General features: G+C 40.0%; 1 protein-coding gene across 1 annotated transcript in view; it reads left to right on the top strand.

The window, feature by feature from the left end:
- Positions 1-22,949, top strand: part of LOC137327706 (protein inscuteable homolog) — a 190,514-nt gene extending 167,565 nt beyond the window's left edge. Inside the window, exons 7-11 of the mRNA XM_067993505.1 lie at positions 3,061-3,239; positions 12,876-12,942; positions 20,253-20,408; positions 21,169-21,245; positions 22,758-22,949. Of these exons, the coding sequence (XP_067849606.1) occupies positions 3,061-3,239; positions 12,876-12,942; positions 20,253-20,408; positions 21,169-21,245; positions 22,758-22,886 (608 nt within the window). The 3' untranslated portion in view covers positions 22,887-22,949. The remainder of the gene's footprint in view (positions 1-3,060; positions 3,240-12,875; positions 12,943-20,252; positions 20,409-21,168; positions 21,246-22,757) is intronic.
- Positions 22,950-23,528: the final 579 nt, after the last annotated feature.

The following is a 23,528-nucleotide window of genomic DNA, read 5'->3' as shown; positions in this document are numbered from 1 at the left end:
CTAAAATATCGGATCAATCAGGTCTGTAAACGACCTGAAGTAACTGTTTAAGTACTTTAAGTGCCTACTGCACATATGTGATGCATGCCCTGTGGCTGCAGCACAGGTAGTGGCAGGTTGAGTGAGGCTTTAATTGCCGGTGGGAGTCCCACATGCGGGGGCTGCGCGCACATGTCAGCCGGGCTCCAGACCCGCCCCGGGAATCCCCGATTTTCGCAGCCCCCCCCGGCCACGAACGCACCCGATCACAGGTGCTAAAATCGAGCCCTTCGTCTCTGGGTATGTTTTCTCTGTTTAAGTCTGACTTCTATATGTTAACATTTGTCTACCTGTTCATATTCTGGGAACCTTTTCCAGGATGCCAAGTGGGACCTGGTTCTTTACAATTAATGTGAAAATCTTTACAGCTATCACTTTTCTTGCAAATAAAATTAATAATTTTCTCAGCTTCTCAAATAGCCCTTAATCTCAGTAATGCCACCTTATTAAAGAGTTTAATAATTGTTTTATGTAATCAGCACAACCGCAAACAACTTATAAATCTGCAGCAAAGTCAGTACTGCATTTTGAATCCTGTTTAGATTTTCCAAACCATTGCTTTTTTCCACACTCCATCCGACCATATCTTCTCAACCTCACTACTCTCTTCATTTGATAGTTGCTGATTACAGAAGACAATTCCTAAACTCTTTAATAAGGTGGCATTACTTAGACTAAGGGCTATTTGAGAAGTTGGGAAAATTATTAATTTTGTTTGCAGTGGTTGAAAATTTACAGGTCTCTGCTACATGTGTCACAAAGTGCTGGCACAGGAGTGTGAATTTGCACTCCTGGGAGTGGGCTTTTGATTTTTAAAAGGCCTCTGCTCGCTCTAGTATCACTGGACATCTCAGCACACAAACTTTCCTCATGTCCAGCATTACTATGGTATTAATGACAGAAAAGGTATGCAGTTTCTCTATCAATATTGCATTATTTGGTTACAACTGCACTATTTTTGGGTTGAAGTGGTACCGCTAGATTGCTATAGGGTCAGATAAGGGTGGAGATTCATCGGGATGGGTCCCTAACCAATTTGCTGCTCCTGTCTGGGGTATCCGGACTTCCGTGGCCTCACCATTGGTGGCTGTGCCTTCAGCTATCTCAAATTCCCTCTAAACCTCTTCACCTCTTCTCCTTTTAAGAGGCTTCTTAAAACCTACTTCTTTGACCAAGCTTTTGGTCGCTTGTCCTAATACCACCTCCTTTGACTCAGTGTCAATTTTTTTGTCTGATTATGCACCTGTGAAGCGCTTTGGGACGTTTTACTATGTTAAAGGTGCTATATAAATGCAACTTGTTGTTGTTGTAGTGGTAGTAGTACCTGGAAACCAGCGTAACATGAGAGAAGATTCCTCATTGGTATCCTTTTTTAAAAATGGGCCAGTGATATTCCTACTCACCACCCTATTATCTCAGAGGGCGGGACAATCCAGTGCATTGAATTCCTCTCTCAATATTAATACATCATCAGCTGAAAGGTGTGGTTGCTATGAATATGTAATTTTTTTCTTTTCCAGGATGGAACATCCAATAATATAAGTATGTCACCTAACAGCCAGGATTAGAATTGTTGAAAATTATTTTGTTCACTTATTTCGTAAACTTCCTGTCCAACTTTTCCTCTTCCCTTCTCATTGCTTAAATCCCACTTCCACACGATCCTCAATTCATAGGGGGAAATCTAACTCCGCTGTGAACATCTTGGCCAATGCCCTAGGAGTATGCTTGAAACATGGGAGGCGCATCTGCCTTGGCAGAGGTTCCTCTGGAAAAGCCTGTAAAAATTGGCTTTGAACTCAATTCTCATCCTTCAAAGTCCATCACTCTGGCGAGGATGCTAATGGATGACCCAAGAATTGAAGGAAAACTGCTATCAATAGTTGAAGCCAAGCTCAAGAGACAGGCAATCCTTTGAATGGAACCTAAGAGAGGAACAAAGATCATTATTAAAACTTCCTTTCAATGAATTTTGCGTCCATTAAAATGAGGGATGTTCGTACTGGGGATATGACAGTCCAGAAATCTAGTGTCAGTATCAAGTATTCCCAGATTAGGTATTAGATGCACAGCAAAGCATCCTTTACTTTGTCCCAGCAATATGCCTCAGCTTCATCCTCAGAAGGTGACTTTACTGTTCCAGTGTGACATGTTTCCATTTCCCACACCAATCTTTGAATGAGACTGCCTATTTAGTATCAATTAGTGCCAAATCAGGATTAGTTTTGTGCTGTTGGTTCAAACCCACGAGGAACTGGAGTGAGACTGCCAAAACTCATTTCACAAAAAAAGTCTTGCAGCCATCTGACGAGGAAAATGTTCATCCCATTAAAGAAAGTAGAATTGTTGAACGTGGTAAAACTTGTAATATTCCTGCAGATAGCATTCTTTGTCAAAGTGTTGCTCTTGTACAAGGCAAACTGGTCAGTTTGGGAAGTGAAATAGAATGCAGAATATTTTCAATTACTATTTTAAATTAGTATGCATTAATCCCACATTTTACAGTAATTTACTGTACTAATAAACCCCCAGCTGTCACCGAGCCACATCCTTCTCTGCTGGGATTATCACTTGTCCTGGAAGAGTTTTAAAAATAACTTATTGCTAGCTTAGTGATTGCATAAATCCCCAGGTGCTTCACTTACCAACTGCACAGTGCTAAATCCTATTTCCAAAGCAGCTACTTAACTAGAAGTCTCACTGCTGTGGAAGATAAAATAATGTTAACAACATGTAATCAATATTAATCTGCAATGTATGTTTTACAAACTGTACTACATGAAGCTTTTAATATAATTTTAAAAATACAAAATTCAAGAGGCTTTTTTGGAGTATAAATTAATATATTTCCATAAGTCATATTGGTTATTTAATGTAGATGTTTACCAAAAAAATGGAGCCTATAAAATAACTGTGCATAACAATTTTCTTTTGAAATTGGCTAAGTATAAAATGGCAAAGGTCTATTTACTTCCACTGAAGTCTCTGTAATTACGTAAAGCATTTATTCTTTTCTCATAGATTTATGCAAAGATGCCTCATCGAGTGAAGTGTTCCTGCTGGCTTCTGCTGCTCTTGCCAACATCACATTCTTTGATTCAATGGCCTGTGAGATTTTGTTGCAGTTGAATGCAACAAAAATCCTAATCGCAGCTTGTCGTGACCCACAGAGAGTTGACACACCTTACTCCAAAGATCAGGTTAGTGCATTTAGTTAGAACATACAGTCGTGGAAATGTATTTGAAGCCTTATTCTCATTAAAGAGCTAAAAGAGGAAAATAAACCAACAAAAATATGCATGAAAATTCACATCAGAAAATTGATTCCATTTGTTCCTGCAAATTTAAAGGGATGGCGTGGAGACTTTAGTTGAGTCCCGAACGAGTGCGATATCTGTGATGTACCCATTGTAAAATGGACCAAATAAGTTGTAAATGTTTTTCCCATCCCTGCACGCACACTCACACTCACATTCCTTCCATCTGTTTTAATAACGGAACAGTATGTTGGAAAATCTATATACTACTTTATCTCCAACTGTCCTGCATTTTTCCTCTGTGGTGTTTATTTTCAATGTCCCAACATTGTTACCCACTGTGGAAATGTGAAATGTTAATGAGGTGCAAATTATACAAGTGCATGCCAACTATGTCATTCAAAGTACTTTAAAAGAAATCTGAATAGAGTGGCAAGTTGCAGGAGTCATGACTTGTATTGTGAATCTGAAGGATTTGCACAACCAGCATGCCCTCTAGACAGAGAACTGGAAAACCAGGGAGCCCTGCATTGCCAAACGTTGGCATGTTAAGTTACAAAGAAGAACATTTCAAAGCAGGCAACGTTTCTTACAGCAAAATGAAATTTACAACAGAGACTTGTTGCTGATCTAAAGGGATATGCAGCCAAAAGGGATAAAAATCAAAAGCTTTACCTCACTTTGTAGCACATTGCTCAGCAAAGCTCATGTTCAGCCAAGTTGCATTCTGAAGCCAGAATTGAGCCATCACTGACCTTTGGAAGATTTAGCTGTACAAACCTTTCCGTATTTGTGTTAAAAATAGAAATTTCAGTTTAGAGGGAGGCCATTTGGCCCATTGTTCCCGAGTCGCTGATAGCTCCCTTGCCAAAATATCTACTCTGATCTTATTTCTCTGTACCATTAACTATCTATTTTTATGCCCTCTTTTAAAGTTAATGCCAATTACAGACAGCTTTGTACGGTTGACCAAAGTTCAATAGCAGTTGGCTTGAGACAGTGCTCTTGGCCTGCTGTGCTAAGTTAGTTGATCTTAGCCAGGCTGCCATAAATAAAAACAGAAAATGCTGGAAATACTCAGCGGGTCAGGCTGTGGCTATGAAAGCAAGTTCACCTTCTTAGCCAGGCTGCTATTGTTCTCAACACCCTAGGGGCAGAGGAAAATTAATCTCAGGAATTCTGCTTTAGATTGCTATCCGGTGACTCCTGCTGGAAATTGGGGGGTTAAATTGGATTACTCCACAAACCAGGCACGGGTAGTGCGATCTGCTATTAACCCGTGCCCGGTGCTTCCTGCGCAGGCAGGACGGGACTTTGGTCAGGCCTGTGGACTTACCTTCAAACTACGTTGGAAATCAGCGTTGACCCAAGGATTCAATGCAATTTGCACTTTTCACCAGCAGGGGGAACCCCAATCTCTTAAAGGCAGGCTGTCTCTTAAAATTTCTTAAAAGTAGCCAATACCTGTTATTTGCTGAAAATAACAGACTGCTGTCTGCATGGAGTCTTATCAGAGATCAGACATCGCACACGTAAAACACAGATGCAGGTCCCATCCCTGTGTTTACAAACTGATGAGTTATGTTAAAATATTGAATAAAGGTTGCACACTACTAAATTCCACATCCTCCAATCTGCATGCCAGACCTCACCGATCTGAGTTTGTACCAGGCCTGCGAGAGAGCATGCACCAAGGTTCTCTGCTGATGCACTAGAGGCCTTGGTGCAAGAGGTGGACAGAAGGATGGACATTCTATATCTCTATATCCGCAGTAGGGGGGTGGGGGGTGGTCAAGAGGCCCGCCAGACACATATCCAAAAGGTAGTGGGAGGCAGCGGGGGACGAAGTCAATGCCAGGCGCACAGCATCATGAACATGGATGCAGTGCAGGAAAAAGATCAATGCTTTGACTCGTGTGGTCAAGGTGAGTGAGATCAAGTGTCAAGTGGCATCTCCGAACAACTGCACCACGGACTACAGCCCCTATCACCCACATACCAACAAACTCTTTCCATCAGTATTCAACTCAGATGCTTCCTCTCACCCTTACACGTTACCACTGTTGCAAGCCGCCCACCCACAACTCACAGACCACACACACTGGCAGCTATTCAACTATGACAGGCATATCACCCAGACAAACTTCCCGCTTTCTTGCAGGAGAAGGTGACGCATAACAGGAGGCAGCCTGCTGGAAATTGGGCATTTAGCCCCTCGAGCCTGTTCCGCCATTCATTGAGATCATGGTGGACCTGTAACCTAACTCCATATCCCTTAATATCCTTGGTTCACAGAAATCTATCAATCTCAGATTTAGAATTCACAATTGAGTTATCATTAGCTGCTGTTTGCAGAAGAGCATTCCAAACTTCTCCCACCCTTTGCGTGTAACAGCGTTTCCTAACTTCACTCCTGCACGTCCTGGCTCTAAATGTTAGGCTATGTTCCCGCGTTCTAGTATTCAAGTATAGGAGACCCCCAAAATCAGATACAAATGTCTCTGCAGCCAGAAGCAATAAACCAGCAACTAACCTGTAAATCCTGCCAGTGGGGGTCTTCCAGACAATCTAAGACATGTTTAGATGGTCGTGGTTAAGACTGTGCATTGAGTTGAGCGTTAAGTTCCAAAATGGTGTCTATCACTTTAAATCAGCGTTGCACGCTAATTGTATTCATTCTCTCCTTACTTTACATGCTTCTGACATTCGGTATTTTTGCATGCGCTAATACCTATACCAAAATGGCATCCAGTGCACATCATGCCAAGACGCCACCTTGACACTTTGGGAGGCCGCGTAGCACTGAAATGACGGGCGCTAGGCGGCTGAATCTCTAGCCCTGGGTATCTGAATGTCGGGCGAGGACAGGAGTCTCTGTGAATGTTACTTTTTGTAAAGTATTTTCTTCTACTTCTGCTTATATATATTTTGTAATTGGAAGATTTTACAGGCTGCAATGCAAAGATTTGCAAATTAATTATTTTTAGACAGGCAGGTCAAAGTATAATTTTATCCAAGCCTAATATTTGCTGATTTTTGTGTTTGTTGGGAGTTCGATATACATGGAATTAAATACTAATTATTAAAATATGTTGTAAAGTGTTTAATATGAGAACAGAATGAGGGGATAAAACTCTGTTAGGAGATCATTGCTGTGATGAGCATTATTTTGTGAGCTTGTTAATGATCTTGACTTCTAAAATGCAAGGACTTTGTAAATAAACCTCAAGGGTTTCTATCATTGCAGATTTGACTATAGAAGGCTTATAATAAATTATATATTTGTTAATGATAATAATGCCAAAAATCAGCCAAAATTGATACTCAGAATTTATGTGTAGCTGGTGCTGTAGAAATGACAGGTCGAGTCCTTCTGTACTATATCCCCTTGCTCCTGACCACATCACCATGGAAAAATAAAGTCTTGCATTGATATTGCACCTTATCACATCCCTCAAAAGTCTCAAAAAATCACATGCAATGAATCATCTTGAAGGCAGTGACTGTTGTTATTTGGGCAGCCATTTTGAACAGCAAGATCCCACAAACAGCAATGAGATGAATGGCCAGTTAATCTGTTTGTGCTGATATTGGTTGACATGATGTCTTGGTTGAGGGAGGGATGTTGGTTGAGGGAGGGATGTTGACCAGGACGTTGGGAGAAATTCATGCTCTCTTTTGAATAATGCTTTGGAATTTTTCAACAACCACTTAAACTACTAGAACTGGCAGACAGAACCTTGGTTTAATGTGTCATCTGAAGGATGGCATCTCTGACAATGGACCACTCCCTCAATACTGCCCCATAGCTTAGCTTCATATAACTTGGGGCATATTTTTTCCTATATTGTTTACCCACTGCACCAGTATTCTTATTTCCTGTCATCTACAGCCATGTCTGAGTAACAGACCACTCGCATTCTGTTTACTTATCAATATGACACCATCAGACTGTTTGACATCCAATCTTGGATGAGCCTTAACTTCCCTTGGATAAACTTTGATAAAACTGCAACCATCAGCTTCAACCATGCAACAGACTCCGTTCCCTCTCCACTGACTCCACAACCTTCCCAGCCATTGTCTCAGACTTAACCAGACAGTCCACAACCTCAGTGCCCCTCCCTATCTCCATAACCTCCTCCAGCCTTACAACCTTTCTCTCAGCTTATCATTCCTCTTATCTATTCCCACCCTCCTTTCACTCCTTCACCTCAGTATTGGTGGCCACGCCCAGGCCCTCCCCAGACTTTTCGACCTCTCCACTCCCACCTCTCCTCAAAGCTCACCTCTTTGGCCACCCTCCTAAATCTCTTGCACTCAGCATCTGTTTTACCAATGCCTCTGTGAAGTGCATTAGGACATTTTCTCTGTTAAAAATGCTAAATAAATGCTTGTTGTTTAGCAGCATTGAAGTTAATAGCATTGATAATGAGTCAAAAGTGACTGCCTCAGTGTGGAGCCTTGTTACACCATCACCTTCATCTGATCACCAAAATACAGCAGATATGTCAGACCATCCATTGAAGAACTGACGTGTTTCATTCTGAAACTTGATCAGTTAAACATCTTCAATTTTTTAGCTTTATTTTTGAATCTCTTGATATATAATCTCCAAACAGTTTTTTTAAAAAAACAGACTAATTCCATATAGTAAATGCATTACACTGTGGTCAGTGTGGATGAATTGCATTACACACACCAGAATTAACAAGTTTAGAGATTTCTCAAGCACCTCCCATATAGAAAGTTTGCATGTGTCCACTATACTGTGTCAAATGAACCTTTTTTTATTACCGCAGGGAGCTTTTCCTTTGAAAGGTCAGACGTTTGAAATCAGTCACTATAAATAGGGCTGAATGATTTTTATAAGATGCCCAATTCATATTGGTAAAATAAGCAAGAATTAGTTTATTGAGGCATTCAAGGCAGATGAATTGATTTGGCCAGCAACGGCAAAGCAAGACTCTGAGATACTTCTGATTTATGCTTTGCTTAAAATGGCTGGATATGTAAAAACATTTAAAGCAAAATACAGTGAAAGATATTACCAGTGTAAGAAACCAAACATGATTGTTTTTGTACAAAGATTATTTTGAAGCTCTGATTTAGATTTTTAAAAGAGTACACAACTATCTGTGATCAGTCCAAACCCATGGCATTATTATCTGACAGATGCAGGGCTCAAACTAAAGCTTCCGGGTCCAAAGATGAGAAATGTCACTGGTTGGCATAAAAATCACTAGCCTGCCAGCTTAGTAACAAATTAAAGGAGTATTCTACAGGATAAAACAACAGGATCTGCTCCCAATGTTTAGCCAGAGGAAGTTGAGGCTCATCCAAGATTGGATGTCAGACAAACAGTCTGACAGCACAGAAGGAGTGGTGGGATCAGGAGAGGTGGAGCTCGGGGTCATTAGCTCAACTGTGGAAGCTGAGTTGGTGTCTATGGATGATGTTGTCAACATATGGATGAGGAAGAGGGGATGGATCCTTGCAGGTTGCCAGCAGTGACAGTGTGGAGAAGTGAAAAGAAGCCATTGCTCGAGATGCTCTAACTAGGTTTGGATAGATAAGAGTGCAAGCAAGCAAGGCCAGTTTCACCAAGATGGACAATTTTAGAAACTTGTTGGAGGAGGATGGTATGGTCACTGTGTTGAAGGCTGCAGATAGGTCAAAAAGGACAAGGAGGAATAATGCAACATAATCAGAGTCACAAAGAATGCAATTTGTGAGTTAGATAAGGACCGTTTTGGTGCTGTAGGTGGGGTGGAAACTGGATTGGAGGTATTTAAAGAGGGAGCTACAGTAATGTAGGGCATGGACCTACGAGGCGACAACACTTTCAAGGACTTTGGATAGGAAAGAAAGATTGGAGGTGGAGCCATAGTTAACGAGGACAGAGGGGGGATTTTTTTTTTCTGGAGGGGTGTGATGCTGTCAGATTTTAAAGAGAGGGGACAATGCCAGATGAGCTGGAACCATTTACAAGAAAGCCAGTGGTTAAAGCCAGCTGAGTTAGCTGATTTCAGCTGGAGAATCGATTGACTCTACAATTGTCCTCTTTGGTCCTAGAGTAAAGTGCATGTTTGTGGACATCAGGTAAGGACAGGATTGGGGTTGGCTGTGATTTCCACCCTCATGATCAAAAAGGCTGCTAACACTCGGGGGTGGGGGGGGGAATTTCAACCTAATCCCACCCAACGGGAAACTGACGGGTTTGGGTTTTACACTCTGCCTGATTTTACTCTTCATTGATGTTCCACATGAAGAATAGTCATTTGGGCAAGGTATCCCAGGGCAACCAGTGACTGTGGAACTGTCTCACATCAAGAACCAGTCGCCTTCTGGAGAGGAAGAGAGAAATTTGTAGTGAATATTTAAGAACTATTAATTTTTAAAATAACGCAAAGAAGACTTTTTTTCTCAGTAATAAAAGGAAACTGCTCCGATGCCAGCTGCTCCCTCCTCCATCTCCATATATTTAATGTTCTGTTTTGTTTACTTTTCTTACTTTTTAACATAATGGGCAGATGACTTGAACTTGTGCCAGAGACGAGCAATCACTTCTTCCACTAATGGGAAGCCCAAGAAGCTGTCCATGGGGCGCTGTGCTAAATTTATGAAAGACAGACATTTCTGTATTCTAGTAGGGACAGTGTAGGTGTAATTTTGTGAGGTTCTGCTCTCTGTGTGGAACTTTAATAGACCGGAACCAGGGTCAGAGATAGGGCTAAAACACTCCACTCTTCTACAGCAAGTATCTTTTTTTTTACTAAATCTTGCTGAAACTCTGGAGAGAGAGAGACTTATATAGTGACTTATTTGTCTCTCAGAAATGCTTCATAGACAATAATTTACTTTGAAGTACAGTGATTGTTATGTAAGCAACCATGGTATCCGTAAATAAAGACTCCTCGAACAGCAGTAAGATGAATGATCAGTTCATCTATTTTTGGTGAGGGAAGGAATGTTGGCCAGGACAGGAGGAGAGCTCCATATCCTTTTTCAAATAGTGCTATAAGATCTTTGACAACCACTTGGACAGGCAGACCAGAGCCTCAGTTTAGCATCACATCCAAACAATGACACCTCCATCAATGCAGTGTTCCCTTCCCATTACACTGTCATGTCAGCCAGAATATGTGCTCAAGTCCTGAAGCGGTGTTTAAGCCCACAACCTTCCAACTCAGAGGCAAGGTTGCTGCTAACAAACAACTCTTATCAATTACTCATTTTTAAAAAAAAGCAGCAGTTAAATTCTATTTATTTTCCTACTTTTCACAAAGTTGAAGAACAGAGATTTAATTTAATAGTTATTTTATGCGAAGAAGTAAATTTAAACATTGATGCACTTTGTCTGTGAATCCTAATTTAGAGTTTGTACTCTGCCTACATTTAGGATTAATTTTAAGGTAAACAGTAGTCAATGTCATTAACTAATCCCAGCCTTCTGAGAGTTGGGTCACTGGAAGTAGGAGAGGATCAATTGTCACCTGCAGGATCGAAGGGTATTCATCTAAACTTGAGATTGGGGTTGTAATAAGATTATCCAGCAATTGTACTCATGCTGTGTCTAGCCCATCAAAGTGCTAATATCACCACCCATTGCAGTGTTTTATTCTCATGCTGTGTTATTGGAGCTAAAACTCTGTACAGATGTTGCCCTATGTGGTGAATACTAAAAAAAGCAAGAAATTTACAGATAGGATGAAGGGATTTATTTATTTGTAATTAATAGTTGAATGTTTATTAGTGACATGCCATAACAAAAGCACGGAAGTAATATTTTGCACTGTCTACTGAGGGGTATTTTGATCCAAGCATTTACTAATATTGATGATCACATTGATATAATGTGATGGCATTGGTCAGCATCAGAATAGATGCAAATAAAGCTATCAAACCTTTCAAAAATGGATACAGTCCAATCTTATTATTACCTTTATGCTGAATGTTGCAAAGTAGTTTTCTTTTTCCCTCTCTCCTGAAGACACTACTACCTCTTACTGGACTTTGTTTTCAGAAGCCCTAACTGCCCTTGGGCACTTCACGCAAGTAACCACATTTCCTGTGTGAGTTTAGATATCGAGGCGCCCTGAAAATGCATGGGCCAGTGATCCTAGGGACCTCGGCCAATGACCCCATCAGAGTTCACATGATGGGCGGAGGTCCCTTATTTACATGGCAATGGCGGGCTCCTGTCATTGTGAAAACGGCAAAAAATTGTCTCACCGCTGCCAGTTCTGGGGGGTGCTGCTCCCTTCCTGGAAACAAATTGGATGCCCACTTTGTAAACATTATAAATTATTTTTTTAAAATTTACTATTTTCCTTCAGGGGTTTGGGCCACGACTTGACTGCAGGCTGGCATCACATGCAAAGCCTGATCCTTTTCTCATGCACATTTTCCAGCCGGGCGTTACCTGATAGTGATCCAAAGTGGGAGCCCGGCTGGTTTTTCCCTTCCTTATTCAGGACTGGGACCATTTTTAACACTGCAACTGTCTCCATGGGTGAGATCAGCTAACTCAAACATAAATCAGTTGTTGAATTTGAGATCTTCTGTTCTGTAGGTTTTAATTGGTACACTGAGTGGTGCCTTTAGGCAATCAGGGAAGCACAAGTGATTTGTCTTAAGGGGAGTTCATTTAATTCTAGTTCAAACTCTGATCACTATATTGGACACAAGTGCTATATTTTTAAAAGTCGCTTAACAGATTTTGTTTTGAAAAATAGTGGGAGTTTATTTTTACAAATAATTAATAATTGGAACTCTAATCTCTTTTGTGGTGACATGACAAGATCTAAGGGCTGAATTTCAGTCATTTCTCTGTGGCTTCAGTGGTTCTTCCACTGAAGTTATGGAGAACGAGCAGGAGAACCCCCCCTGCAGAAATTCAACCCCCCCCCACCCCCCCAAGATTTTTGCAGGTTTGTAAAAGCAGCTACTGTACATTTGGTCTGTAACACTTAAAGGGAAATGCTCGCACAACATAACGTTTCCCCATTAGAAATCTAATCCAGCTGAAATTGAAAGGTTGTAAACCTGTTACATGGATATTTTGTTGGAAAAAAGCCAAAGAAATAAACTGCACTCAACACCTTACAGTAGTGTGCACCACAAGCCTTTACAACATGCAGAGCAGCTAGAGTGGGACACATGGTTAAATGTTTTGCACCTGGATTCATTTTGAAAAGAAAGAAATAACTTGCATTTATATAGAGCCTTTCATGACCTCAGGGTGTCCCAAAGTGCTTCACTGCCAATTAAATCTTTTGAAATGTAGTGGCTGTTGTAATATAGGGAAATAGAGCAGCCAGTTCTGGGGGTGCTGTGCACAGCAAGTTCCCGCAAACAGCAATGAGAATAATGACCTAATAATCTGCTTTTGTGATGCTGGCTGAGGGCTAAACATTGGCCAGGACACCAGGAGGTATCTCGTTTAGGTCAAGAGGGGAGGAAAATTGGAGGAAAAATTGCAACCTGAGAATGTTTAAACTGTTTCAGATATTACGGTAGAAATCTTGTTATTTTACACACAATGTGTTATTTGTTGATGTACTGTATCCAATACAGGTGGTGACAATACTGGCAAATATGGCTGTATTAGACCAATGTGCTTCTGAGATGATACAGGAAAATGGTAAATATTTGCTTAGCTTTTTCTATTTTAATGTTTGACACAAGGGTACTATTAATGTATACATTCAACTTTACACATATACATTGGATTTTATGGACAATTCATAATATGGCCTACCAGTATGATACATTAAATACTTTAACTTTGAGAATTTAGATACAGTATTGAGTAATATAGATTTTCCTTTTGAATAAATTATTAGCTGAAAATTAGAGATAAGAATTGAAGTCAAGAGGAACGTTTTAACCCAAAAGCACAATAGACTTAAGGAAGAAGTTACCTGTGAAGTCCTTGAAAACAAAATGTATGAATGGGTTCAGAAGACAATTAGATGGAGGTGAAATTGGTCAACGCCAGTGGTGAACTTCAATGGAACACAAAATAACCTGGGCTGCCGATTCGCTATCGGCCCATTTTGCGCGACTGACCAATTTCACCCCGGATGTGTTTCTGGGAGAGGAGATATTGAGAGATCAGCAGATTGAAATCAGGCTCTGTGATGTCAGTAATGAATACGCTTGTATGAAATTCTTTTATCTGCTATTTTAACTAAGGTGGATAGAAGAATGTCATGCAAACACATTAATGGATTTGTTCCTAATATTGCACAGCCCAAAGATGAGATGGTGCTTCGGAGGGGTAGATCCATCAAAAAGGCCTGTTGAGGCAAGTGGCCAATTCCTATTCCATCCCTTATTTTTATGCCATCTACAAATTTGGATATCATACCCCTGTACCCAAGTCGAAATCATTTATATATACCGAGAACAAAAGTGGATGCAACACTGACTTCCAATCCTACTCCAATTCAATTAATGATCAATAACCTTAATCCTTTGTTTCCTGTCTGGACCTCTGGAAGTCTGATCTTAAAGACTTTGGTGACTCACCTATCATTGCCTTCAACACCTGCAAAGCCTTTGACAGGGAGTGGCATCAACCACTTATAAACATTACCATTATAATACATTTCACCAAAGTTATGGTCATGGCTATCCAATTCCCTTTCAAATTGGCCTTTCCATTAGGGGCTTACCAGGACTCTCTTCTCCTTATTCATGTCAATAACCTCCTGTACTTAATGTCTAACTCTATTAGTTTCATTCTCCATTCACCAACTTTATTCAGATGGCACATTCTCCATGCTTATAATTTCAAGTCCTGTTGCAGTGCAGCTCCCCTGCAGCCTCTGTATAAGGGAGCCTTCACCGATTTTTAAATTTTATTTCCTTTCTTTGGAACACGTCCCATGCTTGAATCCTGCCCTTTATGGGGCCCACTTGTGCCATTCTGGAAGCTGGTACACCTCATCTCTCTCAACAACACTTAACTTTCTGTAAAGCACAAGTCCATTCATGACTAGACTATTGATACAATAATTGGGGAAGCTTTTCTAACACTTGTCTCACTTTCCTGGAGAAGATGCTAGAAAAAGCTTGTTATCTGGTAGTCAGTTTCTCTAACCTCCAAACTTTTTCTCTTCTTTGCCAGCTTTCTAGATTGTTTCTATCGATACTACTATGGTGAGTGCTTCTCTGAACTTGCTTCTCTTGTTCTTTCTTTGTTTCCAGTATATGGTCCTGTGTTAGTTTTTGCTTGGAGCAGCTGAAGTTTAATGTCATTGGGCACAAATTCTGCCTTTTATATGATGTTTCTTCCCTCTTCTTTTTTTTCCTACTAAAATCCTCGCTTAATCTTCAGTTTTAGTTCTGAGAAAGAGTTACACCTGAAATGATAATCTGTCTTCTCTCTTTACAGATGCTGATGGGCCAGTTGTGTATTTTAGAATTTTCTGTGTTTGTTTCTGCCCCCCCCCCTCCTTAAACTGATTCAGCCTGCTCCACCACTATTCTGTTTATCAATGAATGATGAGAACTGAGCATCCATCAGGATTGAATAAAAAGTAAAAAAAAAAGTACAGCATGGGTACAGGGAACTGCTAAATTACATTCCAGACATTTGAGTACAAATGCGAAAAGCTCTGACATTGCTTCAAACCCTGCACCCCCCCTCCCCCCACCCCCCCTCCTCTTCTTTCACAGCGATGTAGGTGTCTAGTATAGCTGGGCATGCCCCTACACTCTGCTACACAAATGGTGCTGATACAGTGCTAGCTGGTATAACAGGGGCATAAGTTCCTTAAAGAAATACATACATCTTCACTGGTGCTGGGTAATAAATGGCCAGATGTTACAATCAAACTTACGGTTCGATCTGGCCGATTTAAGTGTTTTGTCAGCCAGATATAACGATGTTAAACTATCAGAACTTTTATAGCATCAGTTCTGGATCTTATTATTTTAGCATGTCGCACTAATGATAATGGTTTGCATTTAATCATACAGATCCTTCCCTTTAGTATAACCTTAATGTAACTAGAGCTTTCTAATACACATAATGTTTGCATTGGCACAATGTTACGCATGTGCCCACAATTCTTACAGAAAATGATTGTAAATCATATGCTCTTTTATCAGTCAGATTTACTACTTGTTGATTGCACGTATGGTAGCAAATTGCATTATGAGCAAAAGAGAAACTGTTATCCAAATTTATTCACTGAGGTAGTAACAGCAATAACCTAATGGTGGTGGCAGAGAGCCAATAAACATCACCACAGCAGAGGAGAGGGAACAAGCTTTATTGGTACCAATATGTTAGTAAGCTCATGAATTTGATTCGAATGTTAATGAAGTAACAGCAGTGGCTGAAAAATTCCATTATGTAATTGCTTCTAATCAAAAATATTTAGAATCGAGGAAGTTCGTATGAATCAGATATCCATTTATTTTTGAAAACAAAATTGTAAAATTCAAAAATAAAATAAGTGCAACTATTGCAAGCTAAAGTTCACATTTTAGACTAATCATTTTTTTAATGTATAAAATGGGGTGAATTAGATTGTGTCTGTCAAGACATGTCACTCGACAAAAGTGCCTGTTCTCTGTCAGATCAGGTCTTGCCTCAGCATACATTCGGTTTCACTTCCATGCATGACATCTAGTCATCTTTTATGTGCAATGAATTTGTTTTGCCTGACCTTTCCACTTAAAGCCACTGTTGTTCCATAACATTTTCTGAGCAGTTGTCAGAGTCAGTTGTTCTTCTCTTGCAATCACCGTGAGTACAGAAGTGCCTCTTTAACTTTCTGTTATTTGTGTTTCAGTGCCTCTTTGTGCTCAGTTCTCCCTTCCCCCTCCCCCCCAAAATAAATAAAATAGAATTGTTGTTGCAGAACATTTTCTCGACAAGGAATTAGCACTAGAGTTTTAAAAAAACTGGCCCTCGACCCTCAAAACCTCTTCTAATCCAAAGAGTCCTCCAGTGTTGTTATTGGCTTCTTTCAATGTTTGGACACCCCCTCGATTCCATAGCTGCTGTAAAAGGGCCTTGGTTTCTCTCAAATCAATGCGTTCTTTTATAATTATCAGGATCGTAGGAACATAGGAAAGTATAAGGCTGAGAAAGTTTCCGCAGTCCATCTGGCCAATCCCAAAAATGCATACTGCTTAATCGCTTCAAATATCTATCAATTTTCCCTTAAATTTTCCACACTATCTGACTCTGCTGTCTCCTTAACAGCCTGATCAACACATTCACTACCCTCTGCTTAAAGGTGTTAAATCTAAAATATATATATGCCTTCCTTTTTCTGAAATTGAGATTAAACTAAAAGATATCTTTATCTGTGGCCACCTATCATTCAAATATTGTATCCTGTTCCAAGGCAGCCTTGAATGATTTTCGGACCAAATTACTATCAAGGGCAATTTCTTTCCTTCAGCAGTTAGGCTTAACACTGAGGATTATTCATTTCATTCCGAATATCAACCACCTCACCTGTCCTCAAGGAATAATTTTCTTAGTGGTAACACTCAACACTGATGTTGCTTTCAATCATTCTTGGCCTCATTCTTTCAGTGCCGAGACCTGTTTCTGGGCTACAGTCGTAGCTTTGGTTCTCAACTGCTCTCCTTGTTTTTTTTTCTGCTTCTCCTCTTCATCTCCTACCTTCAAGGTCTTGTCCTTCCTATGCTTATCTCATATTTTTCTTACAAAGTTCAAAAGAAGGGTCTGTACTTGAAACATTAACCTGTCTTTTTTCTCTCTTTATGTGCTGATGGACATGCTTTGTATCTCCAGCGTTCCCAGTTGATTATTGCTTTTTCTTTTCATTGCTTAGCTCCTCTTTTCAATTCCCCCTTTCATCTCTTCTAGTGTTCAAAATTTTAGTTCTGTTCTATTTCAGTAACTTTACAAAATGGTCTCCAAAGCTTCTTTACAAGTTTCTCTTTTTACCTCAAATCAAATTTGTTTACATCTGTGAACATCATAACTATCTATTTGTGCCTCAGGCAAGCTGTGGGGGGGCTCTGGGTGCTCTTCAATTTCTTGAAGGCCAAGCTTCATCAGATAGAGAAGAGGGACTGCTCCCATGAATATGGGCATGAAATAAGACATTACTTTCTTTAGGTTTGAAATTTCCCTTCACAATATTGCCAACAAACTATTTCAATAGGTATTAAGCTGTTCATTTTAAAATGGTTAATGTCTTTCCTAAAGTAGTGGACTGAGGCATAATCATACAAACACATTTGATATATTTGTTGCAAATATCACACAGCATTATTTCAGCCCATTTGTGTTTTAGCTGGTTACACATACAAAATCTAACACAACGAACAACATGTCCTAATTTCTACCTTAATATGTTGTGTACCTGTCTACCTATTACTTTCCTACATTACAAGTGACTACACTTCAAAAGTACTTAATTGGCTGTAAAGCACTTTGGGACATCCTGAAGGCACTGTATCAATGCAAGTTCTTTCTTTCTTTCTTTACTTCTACCGTATATTTCTTACACAGGTTAATACAAAAGTAAAATATGCTTCTACAAGCTGTTACAAGAGACTGGAAGATCACTGAATCTTACCTTTAGATCTTTCTGTTTTGAGTGCAATTTCTGATTCATGACAATTTGGTCACTGGTAGCTTATGGTGCATCTAGCCTATGGCTTTGCCCATGCTCACCATTGCTAATGGTCAGTTTGAATGCTGGTTACTAATCAGGCAGATAAACTGGCATTAGCTGCGTCACAGAGTGGACCTTGTGATGTCACTAGCAGCAATTTGTACTGGGGATTCGGAAGAATCATAGAATGATTGCAGCACAGGAGGAGGCCATTCGGCCCATCGAGCCCATGCTGGCTCTTTGTAAGAGCAATCCAGTTAGTCCCATTCCCCTGCTCTCTTTCCCTGTACCCCAACAAATTTTTTTCCCTTCAATTATTTATCCAATTCCTTTTTGAAAGCTATGATTGAATCTGCTTCCACCACCCTTTCCAGATCATAACTACCCGCTGTGTAAAAAAGATTTTCCTCATGTCACCTTTGGTTCTTTTGCCAATCACCTTAAATCTATATCCTCTGGTTCTCGACCCTTCTACCAATGGGAACAGTTTCTCTTTATTTACTTTATCTAAACCCTGCATGATTTTGAACATTTTATCAAATATCCTCTCAACCTTCTCTGCTCTAAGGAGAACAACCCCAGCTTCTCCAGTCTATTCATATAACTGAAGTCCCTCATCCTTGGAACCATTCTAGTAAATCTTTTCTGCACCCTCCCTAAGGCCTTCACATCCTTCCTAAAGTGCGGTGCGCAGAATTAGACACACAACTCCAGTTGTGGCTGAACCATTGTTTTATAAAGGTTCAACATAACTTCCTTGCTTTTGTACTCCATGCCTCTATTTATAAAGCTCGGGATCCGTATGCTTTTTTAACCGCTTTCTTAACCTGTCCTGCCACCTTCAAGATTTGTGCACATATACCCCAAGGTGTCTCTATTCCTGCACCACCTTAAGAATTGTACCATTTAGTTTATATTGCCTCTCCTCGTTCTTCCTGCCAAAATGTATCACTTTTCACTTCTCTGCATTAAATTTCATCTGCCATGTGTCCGCCCATCCCATCAGCCGGTCTATGTCCTCTTGAAGTCTATTACTATCCTCCTCACTGATTACTACACTTTACAAGTTTTGTGTCATCTGCAAATTTTGAAATTGTGCCCTGTACACCCAAGTCCAAGTCATTAATATATATCAAAAAAAGCAGTGGTCCTAGTACCGACCCCTGGGGAACACCACTGTATACCTTCCTCCAATCTGAAAAGCAACCGTTCACCATTACTCTCTTATTCTCTGTCACTTAGCCAATTTTGTACACTTGCTGCCACTTCCCCCTCTTATTTCATGGGCTTCAGTTGTGCTGACAAGCCTATTATGTGGCACTTTTGAAAGTCCACATATATAACATCAACTGCATTGCCTTCATCAACCTTTTCTGATATCTCATCAAAAAACTCAATCAAGTTAGTTAAACACGATTTGCCTTTAACAAATCCGTGCTGGCTTTCCTTTATTAATCCACACTTGTCCAAGTGACTATTAATGTTGTCCCGGATTATCATTTCTAAAAGCTTCCCTACCACCGAGGTTAAACTGACTGGCCTGTAATTGCCGGTTTATCCTCACACTCTTTTTTTGAACAATGTTGTAACATTTGCAATTCTCCAGTCCTCTGGCATCACCTCCATATCTAAGGAGGATTGGAAGATTATGGCCAGCACGTCTGCAATTTGCACCCTCACTTCCCTCAGCAACCTAGAATGCATCCCATCTGGACCGGGTGACTTATCTACTTTAAGTACAGTCAGCCTTTCTAGTACCTCCTCTTTATCAATCTTTAGCCCATCCAGTATGTCAACTACTTCCTCTTTTACTGTGACTTTGGTGGCGTCTTCTTCCTTGGTAAAGACAGATACAAAGTACTCATTTAGTATCTCAGCCATGCCCTTCGCCTCCATGTATAGATCTCCTTTTTGGTCCCTAATCAGCCCCAGCCCTCCTCTTACTATTTATATGCCAAAGAATACATTTGAATTCCCTTTTATGTTATGAAGACTTTTGGCTTCCCTTTTAGGAAAGCAAATAGTAGCAGTGCGATCTTTGGACACTGGAGTAACTGTCTGTTCTTCATGGTATCCATCGTGTTAAGCAGGAGGGACCTCAGTTTAACATCTAATCAGAATGATGATGATTCTATACTACAGTGCCCTCTTACCACTGTGTTTGAGGTGTCAATATTGGCCACGAGGCAGGGAAAGGAGGATTATTTAAGTTCTGCAGAAAAGTAGGCCAAAGTTTGCCAAAGTTAAACTAGAATGATGAACAAAACTACAACAGTACTCTTTTATAATAGATTGCATCAACAAATTTAATTTTTTTGGTCTGTTTTCTTTTAAGGTGTGGAGCTTTTGCTGGAGTTTCTCCGTGAGAAAACCCCACCTGGGATTTCAGCAGAGGGTGCAGCATTGGAAAGAGTGATACAAAAGTCTGCAGTTACACTAGCCCGTCTAAGCAGAGAACCGAACATAATCCACATTGCCACAAATCTTAACTGTAAGACCAACATACATTGAAACATAATATATATTTCCTTCCATGTGTTGGTATCAAGTTGATTTTGTAATTCACTGGATAGTGTCTTGTGTAATAGACATAATTTGCTAGGTATTCCAGTAAATCCGCTTGATAAGAAAAACTAGAGCAACGTCCCCCATGGCTCATTATGTAAATGCACTATTCCATGTGGTATTGAGCCAGGGAGACCAGGAAGGGCCTAGGGTCAATATTGGCCTGTACTGAACTAGCTGATCTCATTTAGGCGTTACAGTTGGTCTCAGTACTCCTGGACTAGCTAGAGGAAAATCTCAGCCAGGGTCCAAGCTCCTGATCACTAATGCGTGAACCTTGCTGGAAAGTATGGGTACGTGAACAGAGTGTGAGGCCAGGATAGGGCTCAGCTCTATTGCCTTTCACAATTGAATAAACTGCCAACAGTCACTGTCTAGACTCAGATGTGAAGAATGGCCACTTAGGCAAAGTACTGAAGAGTTGCCAGCACCCGTGGCACTGTACCACTAAGAGTCAGCGTCTTGAAAATAGGAGGGGAAAAAGAATGGGAATAAGCGATATACAAATTATTTTACTATGTTTAAAAAAAACGTACTCAAAAACTTAGGTGCCAGGTTTATAGAAAACGTAGCAATTGGAAATATTACATTAATTATTGCACTTATAGTATTTTACATGGATTTTTGCAATTTTCATAGTTCTCCACAAAATATATCTAATGGTTTTCTATTAATCTGATATGCAGGTATTCCCCGTCTGATCGAGCTCTGCCGATCCCCCCCTGAGAGGAATAATAGTGATTCAGTATTAGTGGCATGCCTGGTGAGTGATATTGTTAGTAATACGTTTAGTTGTTTTTATAATTCATGACACAATTTTTCTATCAACAGTCAACAGTAAAATTCCAAACCTTATTTACAAAATCTGTTCTAATGGAACAATTATCGGTCCATTTAAAGCATTTGTGGAAAATGAATTTGTTCTTCACAGTATATAATTGGTGACCCAAACTTGATTTTAAGTTTCATTTCCCAATAACTTTAAATAACAACACTGATTTTACCAGGAGTAGAAACTTGAAGTAAATGTAACATTGTAGTAAACTCTGGAAGGTTATGTGTCGTGGTTTTGAAGCTGTCGTATAAAGTTTATTTTGTAAAATTTTTTTTTTGAGAGGACTACTTTCTTGCCAAATATAGAAAGCAGTGGAGCAAATAATATTTAAAACCCTGCTCAACACGCTGTATCATCTAACTTTACTTTTATTAATAATTTCAAGACTGGGAGACGGGCAGAGGTGCTGCTACAGTGGAACCTATTGGATGGAGGCCTGAATCATGAATGGCCATTGTTTACAGAATTAGCTAGGGAATTCCCATTTTAAAAGCTGACTTGGAATGTTTGACAAAATGTTGACACAAAAGCATTATTCAAAAATCATGTTTTTCAGGCAGGAAATGCATGCACGCACAAGATTTGTAATATGGTATATCATCGATGATAACATAATAATCACCGAGAATTTGAGAACAGATACTAATGCTTAAAAGGTGAATGTTTCACAATATGGAAAAGTTTACTGCCTTTGTTCTTCTGGGGAACAAATTACTCAGGGTTCCCACTCCTGATCAGTGATACATGCTGAAAAATGCATGCATCTGAAAGCCTGCCGACACTCATTGTGAAGGCTCACACATAAATAGCTACTTGGATAAGGAACTGGAGAGCTGCTGGCAATCATCGAACTGTAGTCAAGCGTGAGTCAATGAATTTCAGAAAAAAAAGAGAAAATTGGAAAGAAAAAAGAAGGAACTTACATTTATATAGTGCCTTTCATGTCCTCAGGACTTCATGGCTAATGAATTAGTTTTGAAGCAACAGCCAGTTGGTGCACATCAAGAATAAATGGAAAAGAATGGGGGAGAAATGTTGCCCCGTGAGAACTCCCTGTTCTTCCACGAATTGTGCCGTAGGATCTTTAATGTTCACCAGAACCAGCAAACAGGAAGAAAAATATATGGCAAGAAAAATAAAGGAGTAGGTCGAACATGTGAAAATAGATTTGACAATGTATGATATCGCTAAAATAGTAAGAATGTAGTTCTACAAATAGACCCAGCAAAAGGGATAAGATTTAGAAATGCAACATTGAACATCAAATGCCTCACTCTACAGAACAAATCAATTTATAATAAATAAAGAAGTATAGGTTAAGCTCTGGAAAGTGCAATTCCACTTGCTTTGGTTCAGAGGTTCTGGACTGCATTAGCTTCACTGATTCTATTGATATGCCAATATGATTTTTTCTGATCCATAGCTCTCTGTTTATTCTAGGCAGCATTGCGGAGACTGGCAGCTTCCTGTCCACAAAGCTTTGAGGACTCAGACTACCAGCAGTTAATCAAACCTCGGCTTGTGGATTCATTCTTACTGTGCTCAAATATGGAAGAAAGCTTTGTTTGAAAATTATTTGAAAAAGTCTAAAGAACACTTGAAAATCTGGGCTTAATCACCATGGCTGAAGAAACGTGCTAGGTTTTATTACTTTCATTCATAAGAAAATAAGAAATAGGTGCAGGAATAGGCCATACAGCCCCTCGAGCCTGCTCTGCCATTCAGTAAGATCATGGCTGATCTTCGACCTCAACTCCACTTTCCTGCTCAATCCCCATAGCCCTTGATTCCCTTAGAGTCCAAAAATTTATCAATCTCGGTCTTGAATATACTCAACAACTGAGCATCTTCAGCCCTCTGGGGTAGAGAATTCCAAATATTCATGACCCTCTAAGTGAAGAAATTACTCCTCATCTCAGTCCTAAATGTCCGACCCCTTACCCTGAGACTATGCCCCCTAGTTCTAGACTCTCCAGCCAGGGGAAGCATCCTCTCAGCATCTACCCTGTCAAGCCCCCTCAGAATCTTATATGTTTCAATGAGATCACCTCTCATTCTTCTAAACTCCAGAGAGTATAGGCCCATTCTACTCAATCTTTCCTCATAAGACAACCCTCTCATCCCATGAATCAATCTAGTGAACCTACATTGCACTGCCTCTAAGGCAAGTATATCCTTCCTTAGGTAAGGAGACCAAAACTGCACACAGTA

Source organism: Heptranchias perlo, chromosome 12 (genome assembly GCF_035084215.1).
Source record: "Heptranchias perlo isolate sHepPer1 chromosome 12, sHepPer1.hap1, whole genome shotgun sequence".
NCBI classification, from domain to species: Eukaryota; Metazoa; Chordata; class Chondrichthyes; order Hexanchiformes; family Hexanchidae; genus Heptranchias; species Heptranchias perlo.
This window is presented reverse-complemented; position numbering and strand designations above follow the sequence as displayed.